We start from the raw sequence: 25,512 nt of genomic DNA on the forward strand, positions 1-25,512 counted from the left end.
CTAGGCCCGAAACGTCAGCTTTTGTGCTCCTGAGATGCTGCTTGGCCTGCTGTGTTCATCCAGCCTCACATTTTATTATCTTGGAATTCTCCAGCATCTGCAGTTCCCATTATCTCTGAGGCAATTCAGGCTCACTTGGAACAAAAACAAAGTTGCTAGAAAAGCTCAGCAGGTCTGACATCTGTGGAGGAGAAAACAGAGTTAACGTTCCAGGTCCGGTAACCCATCCTCAGAACTCATTTAAAGTCATGTGGGCTGGCCACAAATATAGCCCCGCCCTTCTGTCTCCGATTGGTTGGAGGATAGTCCCTTCCGGCTCTAACCTCCAGCCTCGCCCACTTACAATTGGACAGGAACCGACGTCATGCAGCCCGCCCCCATTCCGTCAACCTCGACCGGGACGGAGGTGGTGCCGGCGAGTGTGGGAGGGGGCTGGTTGCGGCGATGCTTCGATAATATACCGGGGAGTTGTCGCCAGGCCCGAGCGATAAGGTTCCCGGGGATAGACAGTAGGTTGCGAGACCAAGTGGGAATGTAAACTGGGAGAGGAGGGGGCTTGCAAATTTATGAAGTCCAGCGGAGGCCTGAGGCCGCTCACCAGCGGATTTACGGTTGGTGATTGTGAAAACGATTGACTACTATTTTGGTGAGGGCGGGAACCCAGCCTGGTTACCCGGGCAACCAGCCGCCATCTTGGTGAGGGAAAGGCGTGTCGCACTTTAGGGGAATCAATGAAGCTCCGATCAGAAAGCAAACCCCGGAAGTGGGCGGGGAAAATTTATCAACATCCGCTGGGTACCCCAAAACCTGAATTCTCAGTCTGCAGGCAGCAGCTGGAAAATTTAATCTCGAGACAGGATAGAAAATTGGGAATAGGGGGAAAAAGGGGAGATAGATCTGGATTTCAGTCCGAAAAAGCAGTCGTGGAACCGGGAATAAGAGAGGAAAATAATATTCATTAGAATCTGCAATTTATTTCTGAATTTCTATCCTGCACTCCTAGTGATGACTTTTGTAAACTCCTTTTGCAGGATATTTGAAGAGAAGGCTTTGGAGATATTAAATACAAACCAAATTTCCTGCTAAGGTCTGGTTAACTAGTGCAATTTGTCAGGACCTGAGTACCATTTGATTCTGAACATGAAAGAGAAATGTTTGTTCTGACTGTGGGAAATGATTTCAAACATCAGTGAGTGACAAGAATCCAGTGAGACATACACCCGCACCCCTGAGTGATTGTGTTCCAGTGAGTAGACTGTGGAAAGAGCATTACACAGTCTCACATTCCAAGTGAGAGCATTCCAGTGAGTTTTCTGTGGAAAGAATTTTAACCAATCAAGAAGATTGGGAAAACATTTACACCATTTGCCGTGTGGAGATATTGTGCTGAATTACTGTGTGGTCAAGGCTTTGATTGATCACCCATCCTGAAGAGATACAAGGATAATATCTCCATGGAGAAACCGTGGAAATGCGAGGACTGTGGTAAAGGATTCAATTACCCATCCCAGCTGGAAATCCACCGACGAGTTCACACTGGAGAAAAGCCATTTACGTGTTCTGTATGTGGGAAGGGATTTACTCAGACAACTAAACTCGTGTCACATCAGAGAATTCACACTGAGGAGAGGCCGTTCACCTGTTCAGAGTGTGGGAAGGGATTTACGCAGACATCCTGCCTCATGTTACACCAGCGGATTCACACCAAGGAGAGGCCCTTCAGCTGCACATACTGTGCAAAGAGGTTCATGTCTTCATCTGACTTGAATATACACCATCGAGTTCACACTGGGGAGAAACCATTCAACTGTTCCGTGTGTGGGAAGAGATTCCCTCATTCATCTGGCCTTCGATCACACCAGCGAATTCATACTGAGCAGAAACCATTCAGCTGTACCTCCTGTGGAAAAAGGTTCAGGCATTCATCTGCTCTTGTTGAACACCAGCGAGTTCACTCTGGTGAAAAGCCATTCACCTGCTCTGTATGTGGGCAAGGGTTCACTCAGTCATCCAGTCTGCTGAGACACCAGCGTGTTCACACCGGAGAGAAGCCATTCAGCTGCACTTCCTGTGGGAAAGGTTTCCGGCAGTCATCCACCCTGATTGCACACCAGCGAATTCACACGGGGGAGAAACCATTCACTTGCTCAGCATGTGGGAAGGGATTCACTGTATCATCCGCCCTTGAGTCACACCAGCTAATTCACACAGAGGAGAAGCCATTCAACTGCACTTCCTGTAGGAAGAGTTTCAGGTGTTCATCCTCTCTCCTTGCTCACCAGCGAGTTCATACTGGAGAGCGGCCATTCATCTGTTCTGTGTGTGGGAAGGGATTCACTCGGTCCTTCAACCTAGTGACGCACAAGCGAGCTCATAGGTGAACCTCAATAACTTGTAAACTGCAGCAGTTCAAGGAGGAAACTCACCACCATAATCTTTGTGGCCACCTAATGATGACCCAACCAATGATTTCCTTATCTTATGAAAGAATTGGATTTGCTGTTATCGCTGTTGTTGATCACTTCCAAAATTGACAGTCCGACAATATTAGATTGTTTCAACTGATGTTAACACATCTATAACTGGCTGTAGTTTGGTAATCTGGATATGTTGCTGATGTTTTGGGCAACAATTTCCCTTCTTAAAAACACTATTGGTGATCCTGAATTTGAGATCAGTATTTGGTGAGAAGAACAGATGTCTTGTGGAAGGGAAAACACAAAAATTATCAATTTACAAAAAGAAAGCTGATAAAGGAGATGAGTTCCCAGGGCTAACTGTTCCCTTCATTGCCCTGAATTGCACAGATTGACAGCATCACATCTTTAGGTCCAGGATGAAGAATGATGTGAAATTGGGCTGTGTTGAAGCCCCCACTTGGTTTTGCATTTTCTTCTTCATTCTGTCGGCCTTGGCGTTCTCCTCTGATATGAAGGAGTTTACCTGTATGCCAGGTCAGACAGTGAGCTCTACAATCAATCCAGACTGAAAACAAAGACAAAAATAAAGCACACCTTTAATTGGAGAATTCTTCTACCCTACACTGACAGTGCACTGATCGCTCACACAAACTGATCTACGAAGGCTCATGGATCATCTGGCCCATACTTGTAGCCTGTTGTCTCTGACTTTAAACATCAACAGATCCACACCTGGACCAGGCTAAATAACATCCTACTTGAAATGTTAAACAACTTCTGTGAACTTGAGTCTGCGGTGAGATTTTTTTTTGAACCAGAATTCTTATATGCAAAGCAGAGACTACCTATAGCCGTCTCTTCAATCACATGTAGAATAAACTCATGCTGATTCAGAACTCAGATGTTGGTTTCTGAAGCCTGTGCTCTCAAAACCTTGTTATCTGGAACTTAAAGACAGGTGACTGATAGCAGCAGTTTTGATGCAAGGTCTATATTAAATATGTGTGTATATATATTTAGGTTTTATGAAGAGATTTATTTTATATATATATCTATATAATCTGTGTGTGTGTGTGTTATCTGTTTTAGAGTTTGGATTTTGAACTAGCGTCATGTGTGCTTTGATCTGTCAGTGTGCAGGGGTTTAATTTTTTTTAGATTTGTTCATTTGTGGGATTTGGGTGTCTTTGGCTGTGCTTTGATTTCTCATCTCTAGTTACATGTGAGAAGGTGATTATGAGCTGCCCAACATCAAGAATTCCCACAGTGTGGAAAAAGGCCATTTGCCCCAACAAGTCCACACCCACTCTCCGAAGAGCAGACCCATACCCCTACCCTATAACACTGCATTTCCCATGCAAACACACCTAACCTGCACATTCCTGAACACTTTGGGTAATTTAGCACGGCCAATCCACCTAACTCGCACACCTTTGGACTGTGGGAAGAGACTGGAGCGCCAGGCAGAAACCTGCAAACTCAACACAGACAGTTGCCTGAGGCTGGGCTCAAACTCTGGTCCCTGACGCTGTGAAGTGGCAGTACTAACCACTAAGCCACCATGCTGCCTTCAGCCATGACAGTCCAACGGCTGTGGGCTGACCCAAAGCGCCATTGGGGAGGGAATTCCAGGATTCTGACCCAGTGCCAGTGAAGGAATGGCGATTATATTCCCAAGTCAGGATGGTGAGTGGCTTGGAGGGAACTTGAATGTGTTTGTGTTACTATACATCTCCTGCCTTTGTCCTTTTAGATCAACGTGGTCGTGGGTTTGGAAGGTGCTGTTTGAGGATCTTTGGTGAATTTCTGCAGTGCCCCTTGTAGCAAGTACGCACTGCTGCTGGTGAGCATCAACACTGAAGGGAGTGCATGTTTGTGGATGAGTAATCAAGTATGCTGCTTTGTCCTGAATGGTGTCAAGCTTCTTGAGTGTTGTTGGAGCGCAACCTATCTTGACTTGTTTCTTTTAGATGATAGACAGGTCCTGGGAGTCAGGAGGCAGATAGGCATTGCAGTATTCCAAGCCTGTGACTTGCTCTTGTAGCTATTGTGTTTATAATGGCAAGTCTAGTTGCATTTCTAGTCAGTGGTAACCCCAAAGATGTTGGTAGTGGGGGATTTAGTAATGTTAACACCATTGAATGTCAAGGCATGGTGGTTAGATTGTCTCTTATTGGTGACAGTCATAGTTTGGCACTTGAGTGGCGCAAATGTTATTTGCCACTTGTCAGCCCAAGCCTGGATATTGTCCAGATCTTGTAGCATTTGAATATGGACTGCTTCAGTATTTGAGGAGTTGCGAATGGTACCGAACATTGTGCAATCATCAGTGAACATCTCCACTTCTGACCCTATGATGGAGGGCAGGTCATTAATGAAGCAGCTGAAAATGGGTGGGTATAGGACACTACCCTGAGGAACTCCTGCAGAGATGACCTGAAGTTGTGATGATTTACTCCAAACAACCACGACCATCTTCCTGTGTGCCATGTATCACTCTAACTACCGAAGAGATTTCCCTCAACATCCATTGATTCCAATTTTGCTAGAGCTCCTTGATGCCACACTTGATTGAATGTGGCATCATTCTCACCTCACCTCTGGAATTCAGCTGTTCTGTCCATGTTTGAACTCTGGCTGTTATGAGGTCAGAAGCTGAGTGGCCCTGGTGAAATCCAAACTGAGCATCACAGTAGCTTACAGCTGAGCAGGTATTGCTTGGTATCAATATTGATGACACCTTCCGTCATTTTACTGATGATCGAGAGTATACTGAGGGGGCGGTAATTGTCTGGGTTGGATTTCATTCATAGAATCCCTACAGTGTGGAAACAGGCCATTCATCTCAACAAGTCCACACCGCCCACTCCAACTCATTCCCCAACTCCTGCGTTTCCCCATGTCTAACCCACCTAACCCAAATATCCTTGGACACCACAGGCAATTTAGCATCTTTGGACTATGGGGGGAAGCCACAGCACCCAGAGGAAACCCACGCAGACAAGGGGAGAATGTGCAAACAGACAGTCGCCTGACAGTAGAATCAAACCTGGGTCCCTGGCGCTGCGAGGATTTGTCCTACTTTTGTGTACTGGAAATATCTGGGCAGCTTTCCACATTGTTGGATAGATGCAATGTAATAATTAGACTGAAAGAGCTTTGTTATCAGAGTCGTAAGTTCTGGAGTGCATCTTTGGTTTTGCCAGAATGTTGTCAGGACCTACAGCTTTTGCCTCCAACTATTTCTTGGAGTGGAGTGCATCGAATTTGCTGAAAATTGATATCTGTACTGCTGGGACCATTGAAGGAGGCTGAGATAGCTGCAAAACTTCAACCTTATCTTTTGCACTGATGTGTTGGGCTCTTGCTTCATTGGGGATGGGAATATTTATGGAGCCATCTAATGTTGAGTGGCTTAATTGGGCTTATCCCCTTGTTTGATGGTAATGGTTCAGTAGGCGATATGTCAGGCCTTGAGGTTACAGATTGTGCTCGAGTACAATTTTGTTGCTGCTGATGGCCAAAAGTGCTGCATGGATGCCTAGTCTTGAGTTGCTAGATCTGTTTGAAGTTTATCCCATTTAGCACTATAATACTGCTAGATAACACAATGGAGGACATTCTCAATGCTAAGGCAGGATTTTGACTCCACAAGGACTGTCCAGTGGTTGCTCTTACCTGTTGTGGACAGTTGCATCTGCAGCTGGCAAATTGGTAAGGATGAGGTCAAGTTCTTCTTGGTTCCTTCATTGCTTGCCGCAGACCCAGTCTAGCAGCTATGTTGTTTGGGTCCCCACCATCTTGATCAGTAGTACCACTGCCAAGACACACTTGGTGGTGAACATTGAAATCCCAACACCCAGAGTAAATTTTGTGCTCTTGCCATTCTCGGTGCTTCCTCCAGGTGTTGTCCAACATGGCAGAGTACAATTCATCAGTCAAGGGAAGATGGTACGTGGTAATAAACAGGAAGTTTCCTTGCCCATGTTTAACCTGCTGCCGTGAGACTTCATGGGCTCCGGAGCCCATTGGTGAGGACTTTCAGGGCAGCTCCCTTATGACTGTATATCACTGTGCCACCACGTTTGCTCGCTCTGTCCTGTTGATGAGACAGGACATATCTAGGGATGGTTATGGTGGTGTTTGAGACATTGTGAGATGATTGTGGGACATTGAATATGACCATATCAGGCGGTTGCTTAACTAGACTGTGAGACAGCTGTCCCAATTTTGGCACTATCCACCAGATGTTAGTAAAGAGGACTTTGCAGTGTCGATAGGGTTGTTTCTGCTGTTGTCTTTTCTGGTGCCTTGTTTGATGCCAGGAGATCTGTCCGGTTTCACTTCTTTGAAAATTTGTAGCAATTTATATAACTGAATGGCTTGCTAGGCCATTTCAGAGGGCAGTTGAGAGTCAACCACATTGCTGTGGGTCTGGAGTCGAATGTAGGTCAGACCAGGTGGAGATATCTGTGCCAACCATGATGCCATTCTAAACTAATCATATCTGCTTGCACCTGATCTGTATCCCCGTATTCCCTAACTGTTCATATGTATGTCTAAATGCCTCTTAAACTTTGCCAACTTCTCGGCTGCTGCCGCCTCCCCAAGCAGCACGTTCCATGCACCCACCCCACTCTGTGAATTTAAAAAAAAATTTCCTTGGACATCTCATTTAAACTTTCCCCCTTTCAACTTAAACATATGCCACCTAGTATTCTCCTGGGAAAAATACTTTGACTACATCCGTGCCTGTCAATTTTATATATTTCTACCAGGTCATACCTCAGTCTCTTATGCTTTTGAGAAAATAATCCAAGTTTGTCCAACACCTCCATGAGTTAATACACTCCAATCCAGGCAATGTTCTGGTAAACCTCGTTTGCACCCTCGCCAAAGTGTCCACATTCTGCCTATACTGTGGTGACCAGAGCTGCTGTCACCAATGGGGTGGCACAGTGGTTAGCACTGCTGCCTCATAGTGCCAGGGACCTAGGTTCAATTCCAGCCTTGGCTGACCGTCTGTGTGGAGTTTGCGCATTGGGTACATGTCTGCATGGATTTCCTCTGGGTGGTCTGGTTTCCTCACAGTCCAGGTGTGGGTTATGAGGTTTAGCTGTGCTAAATTGTACATAGTGTCAAAGGATGTGCGGACTAAGTGGACTGGCTGTGGGAAATGCAGCGTTATAGGGTAGGTCTGGGCAGGACGATCTTTGGAGGGTCTGTATTGAATCAGTGGGCTGAATGGCCTGTTTCCACTCTGTAGGGATTTTATGATTCTCTGTGTTCTAACTAAAGTCTCATAAGCTGCCACATGATTTGTCAACATTTTTACCATATCCTAATTGATGAAGGAAAGCATGCCTTCTTTACTACCTTATCCAACTGTGTTCAGGGAGCTTATATGGAGTTGGATTCCAAGATCCGTCTTTATATCAATGCTGCTAACGGTCCTGCCATTTACTGAATACCTTCCTCTTGCATTTGGCCTCCCAAATTGCATTACCTCACACTTGTCCATCTGCTATTTCTTCACCCAACTTTCCCATTGATCTATATTCTGCTGTATCTTTTGACAACCTTCCTCACTATTCTGAACTCTGCCAATTTTCACAGCATTAGGAAAACTATTAAACAGGTAACTTGCGTTTTCATCCAAATCTTTTATAAATATGACAAATCTTGTGGAGTATCTCTGGTCACAGACTTCCAGTCAGAGAAACACCCTCCACAACTACTCTCTGTCCTCTTATAATCAAATTCAATCTTGTATCCAACTTACCAAGGATCGATCCCATGTGACTTAATTTTCTGGACCAGCCTATCGTGAGGGAACTTGTCAAATGCTTCAGTAGTCTGCATGTAGACAACAGCCACTGTCCTGCCTTTATCAATCATCTTTGTCACTTCCTCAAAAAATTCAATTATGTTAGTGAGACATGACCTCCTCTGCAGAAATCCGTGATGCATGTTGTCCACATAGACTTTATCAAGGCCTTTGACAAGGTCCTTCATGGCAGGCTGATGCAGAAGTTTAAGTCACATAGGTTACACAGTGAGGTGAACAGGCTTTGTCATAGAAGACAGAGAGTAGTGGTGCAAGAGTGTTTTTGTGACTGGAGATCTGTAACCAGTGCTTTTCTGCAAGGATCAGTGCTGAGACCCCTGTTATTCACAGATATATTATAAAAATGATTTGGGGGAGAATGTAGGTGGTCTGATTAGTAAGTATGATTGGTGGAGCTGTGAATAGTGAGGAAGAATGCCAGAGGATACAGCAGGATATAGATTGACTGGAGACTTGGGCGGAGAAATAGCAGATGAAATTTAATCCTGACAAATGTAAGGTGATTCATTTTGGAAGGTCTAATGCAGGATAGAGGTATACAGTAAATGGCAGAATCCTGAGAAGCATTATCATAGGGAGAGATCTAGGCATACAGGTCCACAGTTCCCTGTAAATGGCAATTCAAGTGGATAAGATGGTCAGGAAGGCATAGGATATGCTTGCCTTCATTGGTCAGGGCAGAGTATAAAAATTGACAAAAACCTTAAGAACTGCGGATGTTGTAAATCAGGAACAAAAAAAACAAAGTTGCTGGAAAAGCTCAGCAGGTCTGGCAGCATCTATGAAGGGGAAAACACAACTTGTGAGGAATGGTCTCTGGACCCAAAACGTTAGGTAGCTTTTCCAGCTACTTTGTTTTTGTTCATTAAAAATTGACAAGTTATGTTGCAGCCCTATAGATCTTTAGCGAGGTTACATTTGCAATATTGTGTACAATTCTGTTTGCCACATCAGCATAAGGATGTGAGGCTCTAGAGAGGGTAGGAAACAGTTCACCAGGAGGTCACCTGATTAGGAGGATATTAGCCATGAGGAAAGATTGGACAGATTTGGTTTGTTTTCATTTGCATGTTAGAAGGTATGGGGCAACCTGGAGAAGTTCACACAATTGTGAGAGGCATGGATAAAGTGGACAGTTTTTTTTTTCCCAGGGTAGAAATCACAATAGTAGGGGACACAGGTTTAAGATAGAAAGGGGAAAGCTTCAAGGAGATGTGAAAGGCAAGTGGTGTGTGCCTAGAATGCATTGCCAGAAGAAGTTGGAGAAGCAGATACAATCAAAATGCTTAAGTATGTCTTGATTGATTCGTAATTGGCAGAGAATAAATGGATACAAACTGCATAGCAGAAAGAGATTTCTTGTTTAGAAAAGTATCATGTTTTGGCACAGGCTTGGAGGGCTGAAGAGCCTGTTCCTGTTCTGTAGTGTTCTTTGAGACTTCAGTTCCCCAAAAATAGACTAGAATACTGGTAGTGTAAGAGGCAGTGACGGTACATTTCCTGGATTGTTTGCACAAGAGTTTCCGAAAACAGTGTGATCGGTTCAACAAGAAAAACTGGTTTGTTGGACCTACATCTTGGAAATGATGGGAGCCAAGTAGACAAAATATCAGTGGGACAGCATTTAGGAGACAGTGATCATTGTGTAGTAAGGGGCAGAGTAATGTCAGAGAAGGACAAACATCAATTTAGAGTAAGAAAATTCATTTGATGGAGAGCTGTCTTCAAGTAGAATGGAGCTGGGCAGTAAGAACTGGACTGGCAGGTTGAAGGGACAAAGGGGCTACTTTCAAAGAGGAAATGGTTCAGTACGGTCAAATAGGAAAGGAAGAACAACACATTCAGGGCTCTGGCATGTCAAAGAAAATGGAATTTAAGATTAAAAAAATAAAAAATGCATTTGTGCAAGGTTCAGAAGTTGGGGCAAGTGGGTGAAAAAGCAAAAAGTGAAAAAGCAAAAAGTGCAAAGGAATTATGAGAAAAGACTGACAACCAGTTGAGAGGGATTCGTAACACACTGGGTATGACAGACTGTAGGAGAGAAACCAGAGAAACATGCAGGTTCTGGGTTTGGACAAAGGTGAACGTTAGGAACACTGTAGTTTCATGGGAAGCAGCAGAGGCAGCTGATCAGATTGTATCAATCATAGTGTCAAGAAAGCACCATGAGCTCCTCATATTCATTGTTGTATATGGTGGAGGGAGAGATATTCAATGGGAACAAACATGTATTAGAGATATCATAAAAAATAAACATACTGCATGTTGAATACAAAGCTGTTTGATTTAATTGTTATGGTACATATAAAGACTGAGAACTAGAGTTATTAACACCAGTGGAAAACATTGAAATGGTTCACTGGTTGTGACTGAAAACAAAATCCAAACATCTAACATAAGAGGAGAAGATAGGTAGAGAGGAGAGTATGGGTGGGGAGGTAGGGACAGGATAGGTCAGTCTGGGGAGGACGGACAGGTCAAGGGGGTGGGATAAGGTTAGTAGGTTGGAAATGGAGGTGCGGCTTGAGGTGGGAGGAGGAGACAGGTGAGAGGAAGAACAGGTTAGGCAGTCGAGGACAAGCTGGGCTGGTTTTGGGATGCAGTTGGGGGAGGGGAGATTTTGAAGCTGGTGAAATCCACATTGATACCATTGGGCTCAGAGATACTGAGAACTGCAGATGCTGGAGAATCCAAGATAACAAGGTGTGGGGCTGGATGAACACAGCAGGCCAAGCAGCATCTTAGGTGCATAAAAGCTGATGTTTCAGGCCTAGACCCTTCATCAGATACCATTAGGCTGCAGGGTTCCCAAGTGGAATATGAGTTGCTGTTCCTGCAACCTATGGATAGCATCATTATGGCACAGCAGGAGGCCCAGGATGGACATATTGTCTAAGGAATGGGAGGTGCAGTTGTTTATTGTGAACTGAGCGTAGGTGTTCTGGAAAGCGGTCCCCAAGCCTCCGGTTGGTTTCCCCAATGTAGAGGAAGCAGTATACCACATTGGTGGATGTGCAGGTGAACATCTGCTTGATGTGGAAAGTCATCTTGGGGCCTGGGATGGAAGTGACGGAGGAGGTGTGGGGCCGGTGTAGCGCTTCCTACGGTTGCAGGGGAAAGTGCTGGGTGTGGTGGGGTTGGAGGGGAGTGTGGAGCGGACAAGGGAGTCGCGGAGAGAGTGGTCTCTCTGGAAGGCAGACGAGGGTGAGGTTGGAAAAATCTCTTTAGTGGTGGGGTCAGATTGTAGATGGCGGAAGTGTCGGAGGATGATGCGTCGTATCCGGAGGTTGGTGGGGTGGTATGTGAAGGCTAGGGGGATTCTCTTTTTGCAGTTATTGCAGGGAGCAGGAGAGGTCTTGAACCATTTAATAATGGCTTTTACCATTTCATAAATCTGTCATGGGTTCCCAACCTCAACACCAATTTTGCCTCAAATCCCTGCAAAGCTTCCCAATTCTCTCAGGTCATCTTTCAAGCTTCTCTTTTCTCGAGAAAACAGCTTTATGCTGTTAAACAGAAAGCAGCATACAAACACAGGAGGTCTGGCAGTGTCTGTGATGAGAGAAAAATCATGTTAGTTCGAAGATCTTAGCACTGTTTCTCTCTCCGCAAATGCTAACAGACCTGCTGAATTTCTCCAGCATTCTTTGTTTGGATGGTTTGTTTTTCTATGTGTCTAATGCCTTAAATATTTGTGCACAAGGACTTGGTGTCAGTCTGTTTAAACACTGAAATCTTCACAGAGCAATCATCCATTTTGTAAGAAACAAGCACACAGTAAGTGAGATAGTAGGAATTGCAGATGCTGAAGAATCTGAGGTAGCAAGGTGTAGAGCTGGATAAACACAGCAGGCCCAGGTTCTAAAGCAGGGTCTAGACCCAGAATGTCAACTTTCCTGCTCCTCTTGATGCTGCTTGGCCTGCTGTGTTCATCCAGCTCTACACCTTGTAAACACAGTAACTGAACAGTCTCCACTGAAAAATACAAAGTACATTTCTTTCCTCATCTTTTAAGCCTGTTTATTTCTCTGTACCATTAGCATGATGCCACACAACCGCATCAGAAACCTCTGGTCCTTGGAATCTTTTTAACCAATGTCTGAAAATGCAGTCAATAACATGAAAATTGGCAGAAGTTGCTGATGCATAGAACAAATAAAGTCCTGGAAGTGTTGTGTGAGACTTGGCAGACAAATGGACATTTCTTACAGTCTGTAGCAGAAATGAATGGGTTTCTTGAAGTAGATTCACAGATTTATTCACCATCTGACAGAGTGACTGGAGTCATACAGGCTGCTTAAATATGACAGCAACAACATCACTAAATTAGTTTTCAATATTAAATTCTGGAGTAAACGCCAAAGATGGATTACAATGTGACTGAAAGGAATGCATTGGAACCTTGGGATTTTATAAAGCAAATACCTTCTACAAGGGTGCCTGGAACACGTTGCCAGCGGAGGTGGTATACGCAGACACGTTAGCGTCTTTTAAGATATATTTGGACAGGTACATGGATGGGCAGGGAGCAAATGGACACAGACCGTTAGAAAATAGATGACAAGTTAGACAGAGGATCTTGATTGGCTCAGCCTTGGAGTGCTGAAGGGCCTGTTCCTGTGCTGTAATTTTCTTTGTTCTTTGTACATTCTTGCAGCGGCCAGGTTAGCTCAGTTGTTATAACAACATGCTGCTTAAGTGCAGGGCTGAGAGTGTGAGCCCTACGCTGGGCAGAAAATGATTTAGAATTTCCCCTCAGTAAGTTCCCTTCCTCTCCATCTATTCTTGATAGGCCAACCCCTTCATTCCATGAAGCAGCTCAGCAAATCTCTTTTGCACTGCATTCAATGCCAGCACATTCATTCTTGAATGTGGGGACCAAAACTGTAAATAATATCAGGAATGACTTCACCAACATCCTATACAGTTGTTACAAGATCTCCTTATTTTTAAATTCCTTAAACACCTTACAATTAAGGCCAGACTTCATTTTTTTTCTTCATAATTTGCAGCACCAGTTTAGGACCTCAGACCCGTTCTTGTCCTTTTCCATACTAATCCTGAATTGAAAACAGTTCTAACAACAGTGCAAAATGCTTCCCACTGACACTTCAATCACTTGCTCAACTTTGTAACCCAAAATTATGTCACGGACCTTCCCCTTCTTTGTTGCGGCTTCTACTTATTGGCTTGAAAAAGATGTCCTGCATGTATTTGACAAATTCTGATAAACCCTTCACACCATGATGACTTCATTAATGTTGGGAAAGTTAAAAGCCCCTGCTATCACAACCTACTGTTTTTATACTTGCCTCCTTAACTGCTCTTCTAGTTCTAACTATATGGGTTTATTTGAGGAGTACTCTAAGAAGTTATCCCTCTGTATTGCTTCATAGATTCCCTGAACAAAATAATGTCTTCTCTTTTACTATCTCCGCTGCCTCACATGAAAACCCTGCATCGTGGAATATTGAGCTGGTAATCAAGTCTAAGTGACAGCAGTGTCTTTATAACTCTGTATTTCAGTTTGTATCCTCAACTCACCTGCCTTATTCATCAGAATCCAAGTATTAAATACCGTTCACCCTTGACAAAACCTCTTGTACCTTAACTAGTCTGTGACAATGCCTTTTTGACTCTTGTTTCGTCTCTTTTTGTCCTTTACCATGTTGAATACTCTCTGGATCTCAGCACACTGGCAAGTTTTCACACAGCCAACAGCACTTGAAACCCAACCCCACCCCTACAAGCTTTAAAAGGGACCTTAGAGGTAACTTTTTCACGCAGTGGGTGGTGAGTGTTTGGAACGAGTTGCCATAGGAAGTGGTGGAGGCTGGTACAATTATAACAATTAAAAGGCACTTGAGTATACGAATAGGGTTTAGATGGGGTAGGCCAAATGGGACGATATGGTTGGCACGTATGATTGGACCAAATGGTCTGTTTGCATGCACAGAACTCCAATGCTGTACTAAATTTTCAGTATTATAGGATGTACTGACTGCTTCATTCTGAGTAATGAAATAAATTCCATGAGTTCCTCATGTTTGTTGGAAGTGAGGATGGAAGAGATGGAGAGCCTTCCAAAATAAATTAGCCGGCTAGAGATAAGGTAAGGATTCAATGCACAAGTCAGCTTTTGTTAAAACTATTATGTCATTTTTCTTCCAAAAAGGTAACCAGAAATCTGGCCTTTACAAACATCATCAGAAACAGGCCCAGATAACATGGCTTGGATACAATGAATAGGAGCATCAAAAAACAAACAATTCCTATACATTCTTGGGTATGCATGGTGATTAACCAGTCCTGATGAACCAGGAAATCCCTTTTCACACAGTGCAGGTGGATTATCTTCGCCCAGTGTGAATGTGTTGATGTACAGCAATAACGTGATCATCATCAAAACCTATCCTACAGTTACACAATGGGTATTAAGATTAAAGAGGTAAGACTGATAAATTACACCGCATTTATTTTAATGCCAAGATGCCTAACAGGTAAGGCAGATGAACTCAGCATGGTTGGGAACATGGGATTGGGATATCGATTACAAAAGCAATTACAGAGCCATGGCTCAGAGATGAACAGGATTGGCAGCTTAACGTTCCAGTGTATAGATCCTATAGGAAGGATGGGTTGGGGTGCGGTAGGCAAAAGAGTTGGGGAATGGCATTTTAGGTTAGGGATAAGTTGTACTTGGGCAGGATAAGTGTGAACATGTCCAGAGAAGTTATTTGGGTGGAACTGAGAAATGGATAATCACCTTTTTGGGATTGTACCATAGATCCCTCCAATAGTCAGCCAGAAAACAAGAAACAGATTTGTAAGGAGACCTCAGTTATCTGCAAGAATAATGGGGTGGTTATGGTAGAGGATTTTAGCTTTCCAAACAGAGACTGGGACTACCCTGGTGTCAAAGGCTTGGATAGAGAGGAATTTAAGAGTGTAGAAGAAAATCCTGATTCAGTCTGCGAATGTACCTACTAGAGAATGAGCAAAACTTGACCTACTCTTGGGAAATGAGGCAGAGCAGGTTACTGGGGTGTCCGTAGGGGAGCACTTTGGCACCAGTGACCATAATTCTATTGGTTTTAAAACAGTGATGGAAAAGGATAGACCTAAAAGGTAACGTTCTAAATTGGAGGAAGGCCAACTTTAACGGTATTAGGCAAGAACTTTCAAAAGTTGATTGGGGGGGGTGGATGTTTGCTGGTAAAGAGAAGTCTGGAAAATGGGAAGCCTTCAAAAAATGAAACAACAAGTGTTCAGGGACAGTATGTTCCTGTTAGGGTGAAGGGCAAGGCTGGTAAGTGTTGGGAATACTGGATGACAAGAGAAATTGAGGTTTGGATCAAGAAAAAGGAGGAAGCAAATGTCAGGTATAGACAGCAGAGATCAAGTGAATCCCTAGAAGGCTATAAAAGCAGCTGGAGTATATATAAGAGGGAAATTAGGAGGGCAAGAAGGGGACATGAGATAGTTTTGGTAAATAGCATTAAAAGGAGATTCCAAAGGGAATTTATAAATACATTAAAGGAAAAAAGGAGCAAATAGGGCCCCCTATGTGTGGGACTGCAGGAGATACAAAATGCATATTATCCATCAGCATTTGCTGTGGAAAAGTATATGGAAGATGTAGAGCATAGGGAAATAAATAGCGACATCTTGAAACTTGTCCATATTACACAGGTGATGGTGCTGGACAGTTTAAAATGCATAAATCCCCAGGATCTGATCAAGTGCACTCAAGGCCCCTGTGGGAATCAAAGAGAGTGATTGCTGGTTCTCTTACTGAGATATTTGTATCAATAGCCTCAGATGGGGTACCAGATGACTAGAAGTTAGCTAACATGGTCCACTCCTTTTTGTTATTTATAAAGATGATTTGGATGTGAATGTAAGCATTATGGTTAGTAAATTTACAGATTATGCTAAAATTGAGGTGTCCTGGACAGCGAAGGTTGCCTCAGAATAACAGGATTTTGATCAGATGAGCTAACAGGCTGAGGAGTGGCAGTTGGAGCTAAATTTAAATAAATGTGAGTTGCTGTATTTTTGAAAGACACATCAGGGCAGGACTTATACATTTAATGGTAAGGTCCTGGGGAGTGTTGCTGAACAAATGACCTTGGAGTGCAGGTTCATAGTTCCTTGAAAGTGGAGTTGCAGACAGATAAATAAGATAGTGAAGAAAGCATTTGGTATATGTGCCCTCTTTGGTCAGTGCATTGAGTATGAGTTGGGAGGTCAGGCTGTACAGGACATTGTTTAGGCCACTTATAGAATTGTGCGCGCAATTCTGGTCTGCCTACTATAGGAAGAATGTTGTGAAACTTAAGAGTGCAGAAAAGAATTACAAAGATATTGCCAGGGTTGGAAGGTTTGAAGTATAGGGAGTGGCTAAATAAGACCATAAGACATAGGAGTGGAAGTAAGGCCATTAGGCCCATAGAGTCCACTCCGACAGTTAATCATGGCTGATGGGCATTTCAACTCCACTTCCCTGCACTCTCCCCGTAGCCCTTGATTCATTGTAAGATCAAGAATTTATCAATCTCTGTCTTGAAGACATTTAACGTCCCGGCCTCCACAGCGCTCCGTGGCAATGAATTCCACAGGCCCACCACTGTCTGGCTAAAGAAATGTCTCCTCGTTTCCATTTTAAATTTACCCCCTCTGATTCCAAAGCTTTGCCCATGGGTCCTAGTCTCCCTCCCTAACGGAAACAACTTCCCAGCACCCATCCTTTCTAAGCCATACAAATAACCTGGGGCTATTTTTCCTGGAACATCGGAGGCTGAGGGGTGGCCTTTTGGAGGTTGATGAAATCATGAGGGGTATGGATAGGTTTTTCTCCTGGGATGGGGGAAGTACAAAGCTAGAGGGCAGAGGTTTAAGGTGAAAGGAGAAAGATTTAAGAGGCACCTACAGCAGCAATATTTTCATGCAGAGGGTGGTGCATGTATGAAGTGAGCTGCCATAGGAATTGGAGGAAACTGGTACAATTACAAAATTTAAAAGCAAACTGGATGTGTATATGAAGAGGAAAGGTTTACAGGGATATGAGCCAAATGGGTCTGGATGTATCTAGGACATCTGGTCGAATGGACACGTTGGACCGAAGGGTTGGTTTCCATACTGCGCAGCTCTATGACACTATTTTATCTACAACTTCAGCACCTTTAGAGCCTTAGAGTTCCACAGCACAGAAACAGACCCTTTGGTCAAACTTATCCATGTCAACCAGACTTCCCAAATTAGACTAATCCCATTTGGTAGCATTTGGCCCATATCCCTCTAATCCCTTCCTATTCATATGCTCATTCAGATGCCTTTTAAATGTTATTATACCAGCTTCCATGCTCCCTCTGGCAGCTCATTCCACAGACACACCACCCTCTGCATGGAAAAGTTGCCTTTTAGGTCCCTATTAAATCTTTACCCTTTCATCTTAAACTATGTCCTCTCGTTTTGGACTCCACTACCCTGGTGAAAAGACCTTGGCTATTCACCCTGTCCGTGCCACTCAATTTCATAAACCTCTATAAGGTCACCCCTCAGCCTCTGACCCTCCAGAGAAAATAGCACCAGCCTATTCAGCCTCTCCCTTTCCATCAAACTCTCTTATTCTGGCAACATCCTTTTAGGTGTTTTCCGAACCCTTTCAAGTTTCACAACATCCTTTCGAGAGCAAGGAAACCAGAATTGAACACTATTCCAAAAGGGGCCTAACCAATGTCCTTCACAACTGCAACAGGAGATTCCAACTCGTATACTCAATGTACTTACTAATAAAGGCAAGTGTATCAAACACCTCTTTCACCTCCATGTCTACCTGCGACTCCACTTTGAAAGAAGTATGAACCTGTTCACCAAGGTCTCTATTTGGCAACACTCGCCAGGACCCCACCATTAGGTTTGTAAGACCTACCCTTATTTGCCTTTCTAAACTGCAATACCTCACACATACCTAAATAAAACTCCAACTGCCACTCCTCAGCCCATCTGATCAAGGTCCTGTTCTAAGCAGAGATAGTTTTCCTCACTGTCTATGAGACCACCAATTTTGGTGTTATCTGCAAACTTTGTAACCATTCCTCTGATATGGAAATATTTATATAAAATTAGAAAAAGCAGCGGACCTAGTACCAAACCTTGTAGCACACCGCTGGTCACGGGCCTCCAGTTTGAAAAACAAACTTCCACCATCGTTCGTCATCCTCTACATTCAAGTCAACCTTGTTAACTCAGTGTGGATTCTTATCAAAAGCCTTAGTGAAATCCATACAGATAACATCCATCACTCTGCTGTCAATCTTCTCTGTCTCTTCTTCAAAAACACTAAATCAGGTTAGTGAGACATAATTTCCCATGCACTAAGCCATGTTGACTACCCCTAATCAGTTCTTGCCTTTCCAGACACTTGCAAGTCCTATGTCTCAGAATTCCCTTGAACAACTTACCCACAACTGATGTCAGGCTCATCAAAAGTTTCCTGGCTTTTCCTCACCACTTTCTTAAACAACAGCACCACATTAGCCAATCTCCAGTCTGCTAGCACCTCACCTGTGACAACCAATGACACAAGTCGTAGAATCATAGAATCCCTGCAGTGTGGAAGCAAGCTATTCAGCCCATTCAAGTCTACACTGACCCTCCAAAAAGCATCCCACCCAAACCCACTCTCTACCTTCCCCCTGCATTTCCCACCCTCGACATGATGGGCAATTTAGCACAGCCAATTCACCTAACCTGCACATCTTTTGACTGTGGGAGAAAACCCATGCAGACACAGGGAGAATGTACAAACTGCACACAGACAGCAGTGTAAGCCCAGTCTCAATCCCGGGTCCCTGGCACTGAGAGGCAGCAGTGCTAGCCACTAAGCTATCGTGCCATCCAAATATCTGAACAAGGGGCCCAGCAATCACTTCCCTCACCTCCCAGAGTTCTAGGATACATCTGATCAGGTTCTGGGCATTTATCCATCTTTATGTGTTTTTAAGATGTGCAGCACCTCCTCCTCTGTAATATACATAGTTACATCTTAAAAAGTGTTTATTTCTCCAAATTTTCTAGCTTCCATATCCTTTTCCACAGTACATACTGATGTGAAATAAACATTTAACATCTTGCCCATTGCCTGCGTTTCTGCATATAGGCAGCCTTGCTGGTCTTTTAAGGGGCATAATACCTGCAAAATTGGCCTTACTCCAATTTCGAACTTTAACTTTTAGACAAGGTCTGTCCTTTTCCACAACTATTTTAAAACAGATAGAATTATGACCATGGGCCCCAAAGTATCACCCTACTGACACCTCAGTCACCTGCCCTGCCTTATTTCCCCAACAGAAGGTCAAGTTTTGAGCAGGGATTAATAACATCAGTACAAAGAGCCCAAAGATCACAGTTCATTCCTTGATTATGAGTTAGAGCAAAATCCTTCAACTATGATTCTTGGTGAATTTGCTGATGTATTAACAGTTTGGATGACTGAGTGAATCCCTTTCCACACATGGAGCAAGTGAATGGTCTCTCCCCAGTGTGAACTCGCTGGTGTCTCAACAGGTTGGACGAGTGAGCAAATCCCTTCCCACACTCTGAACAGGTGAATGGTTTCTCCCCAGTGTGAATTCGCTGGTGTATCAGCAGGTCAATTGTCCGAGTGAATGCTTTCCCACAATCCGAACAGGCGAATGGTCTCTCTCCAGTATGAAGTCGCTGGTGAGTCAGAAGGTTGGATGAGTGAGTAAATCCTTTTCCACACTCGGTACAGGTGAACGGTTTCTCTCCAGTGTGAACTCGCTGATGTACCAGTAGTTTAGATGAGCGAGTGAATCCTTTCCCACATTCAGAACAAGTGAATGGTCTCTTTCCAGAGTGAACTTGCTGGTGTTCCAGCAGAGATGATGACTGAGTGAATCCTTTGCCACACACAGAACAGGTGAACGGTTTCTCCCCAGTGTGAACTTGCTGGTGTCTCAGCAGGTTGGTTGATGAAGTGAATCCTTTCCCACACACAGAGCAGGTGAATGGACTCTCCCCATTGTGAATTCGCTGATGTATCAATAGGCTGGATGACAAAGAAAATTCTTTCCCACACATGGAACAAGTGAATGGTCTCTCTCCTGTGTGAACCCGCTGGTGTTTCAGCAAGTGAGATGTCTGCATGAATCCTTTCCCACACACAGAGCAAATGAATGGTCTCTCTCCAGTGTGAACTCGCTGATGTTTGAGTAGGTTGGATGACTGAGTGAATCCCATCCCACAATCAGAGCAGGTAAATGGCTTTTCCCCAGTGTGACTACGTTGGTGCATTTCCAGCTGGGATGGGTAAAGAAATCCCTTCCCGCAATCCTCACATTTCCACAGTCTCTCCCTAGTGTGATCTTGCTGATGTTTGGACATTACTTCACAGACTCTTCCACACACAGATGATGTGTTTCTCCCTGGTGTGAACAATGTTGTTTCCTTCAATGTTCAAAATCTTGAAATAATTAGGTTATGACAGAGTGACTGGATCTGGATGTGGTTTTGTTTGATTTTGCTAATTGTATCAAAATTTCAAACTGGAAAAAAAAGTAGAGAGAGAGAAAAACCAGAAGAACACACACCAGCTGTGAAACTCAGAAATTAATCTGATCAACTTAAAGGCCAACACTTAGGGAAATTATCAGTAAAACTGAACTGGTTCATAAATGTCCTTTAGGGAAGGGAAGCAGTCAGTGTTTGCCCAAAACTACAGAAAAGGATAGAGTTCGGAGAAACAGGAAGGAAGGACAGGCATTTTACACATCTACAACACAATCCAATTCCTGTTTTCTCTCCATACCCTTCAATCCCTCTGAAGGACTACGAAAAAGAAGCAAGATACTTGAAATCTGAAATAAAAACAGAAAATGATGGAAATACACAGCAAGTCTAGCAGCATCTGAAATAGTGACAGATGGAGGAACCACTGCAACCTTGAAGTGTTTAGATGATAATCCAATGCACTACAATATAGGTTACACACCTAGCACTGGAAAATAGGACTAGCTTAAATAGGTGCTTGATGACCAGCACAGATATGATAAGAACAGTGTGTTCAAGAATTTTACTTGAGTCTCTGACCCATATTGTTCCATGTTTCTCTGTGATTCTCTCTTGGGAAGCAGGCAGGAGCAGCAAGCAGTGAAGAATGCAAATGTACATTGGCTTTCATTGTGAGAGCATTTAAAAACAGGAGAAGGGATATTTTTCTATAAAGGGCCGTGGCGAGACCACACCTAGAGTACTGTGTGTTACTTTGTTCTTCATTGCCAATGAAGGATGCCCCCGGCTATTGAGAGAGTGCATCACAGGATTGATGTATGAGGAGAGATTTGATCCTCATTAAATCCTTTATTTTATCTTTCACCCACTGAAAAATCATAATGTTCAACCTCCCATTTCCTGATCGGAGTCTGACATGTCTGAGCCTAAACATTGGTTCTTATCCTCCTGCCAAACTAGTTTAAAAATTCACCAATGGAACTGGCAAAAGCATCAACAAAAATATTTGTTCCAGCTCTGCCCTGGATAACTGGTCAGGCTTGTACAGTTCCTACCTTCCCAGAAACAGTCTCAGTGCCTTAGGAATATAAACCCTTCCCGGACACACAATTTCTGCAGCCATATATTCATCTCATCTGTCCTCTTATTCATCGTCTCATTAGCATGTGTATTGTAGCAGCCAAAGACTAAGATGGCTGCCTGGGGCTTTTTAGCTGACACGTGATGGCCAAAAAGAATTGGGAGCCACATACAGAAGTTCACAACCAGACTTGTGATCTCCATATAGACTTACTGGATTAGGTAATGAAAGATCCCGTGGGGGTCACAGAAGAGTCCTGTTGAGAAAAAACATTAGGGAATTTACTTGGGTTTCTGTAAACAGTCAGTTTAAAACACAAGGTTTTAATAGAGGTATTTTTGAAACACCTTGTTAAGCCACATTCCCAAGTTTGTTACTTAGCAAAAAGTAGAAGAAAGAGTCTGATCCTACAGTATTCTCAACTGTTTAGGTAACTAAGTTAGAAATTCAAACAACAAATTAATGTGAAAGGATTAGTTGAACTCATTGAGCAAATGTTTGAGGGCAGTAAAAGCAGTTCACTGCATCGTTAGGGAAGAGAAAGCAATAAATGGTATAAACAGACTCTAAAGAATCACCTGCACAGGAAGGGGGCAAAGAAAGGTTGTAAAAAGAGAGGCCAGTATTGTGGAGCATATGTGGATAATTTGAACAAATACTTACATCCAAAGATCAAAGGAAGACAGTGACAGAGATAGATTACAAAATATAAAGTGAAGATAGGTTATGTACCCTAGTTATTTGTGGAATCGAAACCAGTTCTGTTTAATGGTTCGGTAAAGTTCTAAAGTAATTGGTCCTCATCCCTTTGTTCTCCTATGTCATTTGTACCTATGTGTCCCATGACCACTGGCTGTTCACCCTGCCATCCAGAATATCTTGCAGCTGCTTCATGACATCCCTGATCCGGGCACAAGGGAGACAACGCACTACCCTGGATTCATATCCATCTGTGCACCCCTTACTATTGAGTCCCGTATCACTATAGTCATGCTGCTCACTTTCCTTCCTTTCCATGCAGCAGAGCCATCTGAAGTGACAATGAACTTGGCTGATGCTGCTTTCCCGAGTAGTCAACCCAACACCCGAAACAATACCCAAAACGGTATATCTGTTTGAGAGGGGGATGATGACGACTAGGGATTCTGGCACTTCCCTCCCAAGCCTTTTACTTTGTCTGATGGTCACTCATTCCCTTTCTGTGTAATCCACACTTGTTATGTGATCAACCCGTTAAACATGCTACGACAACATTTTCAGTATTGTGGATGCTCCATACTGGTTCTACCCACAGCTTCAGCTCTCAAAAGCAGTTAGCCAGTAGCTACAGATGGACACCCTTCCTGCACGCATAACAATAATCAACACTGGAAGAGTTGCTTATTTCCCACGTTGCGCAAGAGGAGCACACCATGGGTCTGAGGTCTTTTGTCATGGCTTTTCACCAGATTAAGCTAGTTTGTCCCTTTAAGGAGAATTTAATTAAGCTCAGACCTCCCCCTTCATTTCAGGCACTTCTATTATAACCAAAAGTCCCTAACTTTATTTAAGCTGATATATTCTTTAAAAACCAGAAGAAAATTCTGTTTCTGTTAAGACCATATGACTTTCTAAACTGCCCAGACCGAGACTGAGCTCCACAATCAATCTTTCAGCTTCATTTTCTCCCTGTCTAACCTCACTCTGTTTTCACCCAACTCTAATGCACTCTCATTCAGCTAAGCAGCAGTCAGTGCAGCCTTGTCATTTTCATGGTCTCCTCACACCCACGCTGGCCTCAGTCTCCTGTACTGTTTCAATCCACTTTAACGGGAGCTCAGGCAACAGCATCTCATCTTTCAATTCAGTAATTTGTAACTGTCTGTACTCAACACAGACTTCAGCAGTTTCAGGATCAACACAGTTGTCAGGATCTGGAACATCCCACCTGAAGGGGTGCTGGAATTCAAGTCCATAAGGAATTTTAAAAGGAAGTTTGCAGGTATTTGAGAATGAGCTGTTTATAAGCCAAAAATCATGAAGTGGGTGATTGGGATTAAATATGGCTGTTCTTTCAGAGACAAGGTGTTATTTGGATAAATCTATCCTCCTCCTCAGGTCAATATCTCCTTTCTCAGATGCAGGGCTTAGGACTGAGCACAAAAACCAGGGGGAACATAACCAAAAATTTGAATATCTTGCTGCTTTTTGAGTTACAAACATATCAAAAAATAAGCTCCCAGAGACAGAACAGACAAACCTCTTTCCTTCCACAGTTAAATGCCACAGATTTTCAGATCCTGATGACTCCGCTTGCTGTCGACACTTGCTTTGAGTTCCCAGTCTGCAAATTATTCTCAATTAATATCCCGTAAAATGAATTCATTCACAAGAGAAAAATCTATCAGCTAAGAATAGAAATCTAGAAACCACCACAAGATTGCCTAGAAATGACAAAACATTTCTCTTTTTTTCACTTTGCTACGTGTAAATCCTCCTCTTCAAATCACCCCCATTTCCCAACCCAGAAAGATGTAGAGTTAAATTACATCCATTATTAGAAAATGAGAAAGTCACATGTTGACAGAGTTGATCTAGGATCAGAAAGATGAATCAGAGCAATTTCGGTGTTCTGATCCCAATTATATGAATTGGATATGGTTTGATAGATTATTATAACCCTTAAAACAAGGCTTCCTACAATGAAACTGCAATACATAGGGCGATATGGCGGCTGTGGTTAGCACCACTACCTCACAGCGCCACGGGCCTGGGTTCGATTCCACCCTGGGGCAACTTTCATCCTCCAGGTGCTCCGGTTTTCTCCCACAGTCCAAAGAGTGTGCAGGTAGATTGGCTATGCTAAATTGCCCGAAGTGTCCAGGGATGTTTAAATTAGCTGGGGGATGGAGATGGGTGTGGGTAGGCGCGGACTTGTTGGCCCGGACAGCCTGTTTCCCCGTTGTAGGGATTCTATGATAACATTTAGCTCTGAGCGAATTACGGGTATTTCTAAAGCATAACAACAGCAATTATTCTGCCGCAAGCTACTACTCTGTCAGCGTCAAATGCTCAGTTCATATTCCTGCCGTTCTCTATTTTTGTACCGGATCGTCCACCTTCCATTAGCAACCGAGCTCCAGCCGCAACGATACTGCGCCTGCGGACAAAGGCGATCACATGACTTGCACTTCTCCCATCTGTCATTCTCTCCGATTGGTTGGAGGACAAGCTGCTGCCATTTGGTCATCCAGCTCCGCCCTCTGCCTTCCTATTGGGCCGGAGCTGACGTCAATCACATGGGCTCCCACAGCGAGCTGAGGCGTGTAAAGAGATTGTTCCTTTTGTTGCTGTGCATCTTCAACACAATCAGGGAATACATTCTGAGATAAGACAGAAATGTATCAATGTTGATTCTCTTTGTGTTAAGCGATTACAACTACAACTAGAGATTGTAGGAACTGCAGATGCTGGAGAATCCGAGATAACAAGGTGTAGAGCTGGATGAACACAGCAGGCCAAGCAGCATCAGAGGAGCAGGAATGTAAGATGCTGCTTGGCCTGCTGTGTTCGTCCAGCTCTACGCCTTGTTATTTTACAGCTACAACAACTTGCATTTTATTGAATCTTTCACATTGTCACTGTCC

General features: G+C 43.6%; 2 protein-coding genes across 5 annotated transcripts; one reads left to right on the forward strand and one right to left on the reverse strand.

The window, feature by feature from the left end:
- The first annotated feature begins 396 nt into the window (after window positions 1–396).
- LOC125449339 (gastrula zinc finger protein XlCGF8.2DB-like) lies at window positions 397–13,142 on the forward strand. Its single transcript, XM_048525056.2, has 2 exons — window positions 397–509; window positions 1,032–13,142. Exon 2 carries the CDS (start codon window positions 1,455–1,457, stop codon window positions 2,379–2,381), a length of 927 nt encoding a protein of 308 aa, XP_048381013.1. The 5' UTR covers window positions 397–509; window positions 1,032–1,454; the 3' UTR covers window positions 2,382–13,142.
- Window positions 10,546–25,040, reverse strand: LOC125449337 (zinc finger protein 239-like). 4 transcript variants are annotated; one of them, XM_048525047.2, is made up of 3 exons: window positions 24,973–25,040; window positions 24,126–24,209; window positions 10,546–22,142 (listed from the first exon to the last, which is right to left on the reverse strand). In XM_048525047.2, exon 3 carries the CDS (start codon window positions 20,677–20,679, stop codon window positions 19,720–19,722), a length of 960 nt encoding a protein of 319 aa, XP_048381004.1. In that variant the 5' UTR covers window positions 20,680–22,142; window positions 24,126–24,209; window positions 24,973–25,040; the 3' UTR covers window positions 10,546–19,719. The 4 variants fall into 4 exon arrangements, with proteins under 4 accessions (XP_048381004.1, XP_059497517.1, XP_059497518.1 ...); XM_059641534.1 differs by having other exon boundaries at window positions 10,546–21,152; window positions 22,100–24,209; XM_059641535.1 differs by having other exon boundaries at window positions 10,546–21,152; window positions 22,100–22,142; window positions 24,126–25,014.
- Window positions 25,041–25,512: the final 472 nt, after the last annotated feature.

This window comes from Stegostoma tigrinum, chromosome 42 (genome assembly GCF_030684315.1).
Source record: "Stegostoma tigrinum isolate sSteTig4 chromosome 42, sSteTig4.hap1, whole genome shotgun sequence".
Taxonomy (NCBI): Eukaryota; Metazoa; Chordata; class Chondrichthyes; order Orectolobiformes; family Stegostomatidae; genus Stegostoma; species Stegostoma tigrinum.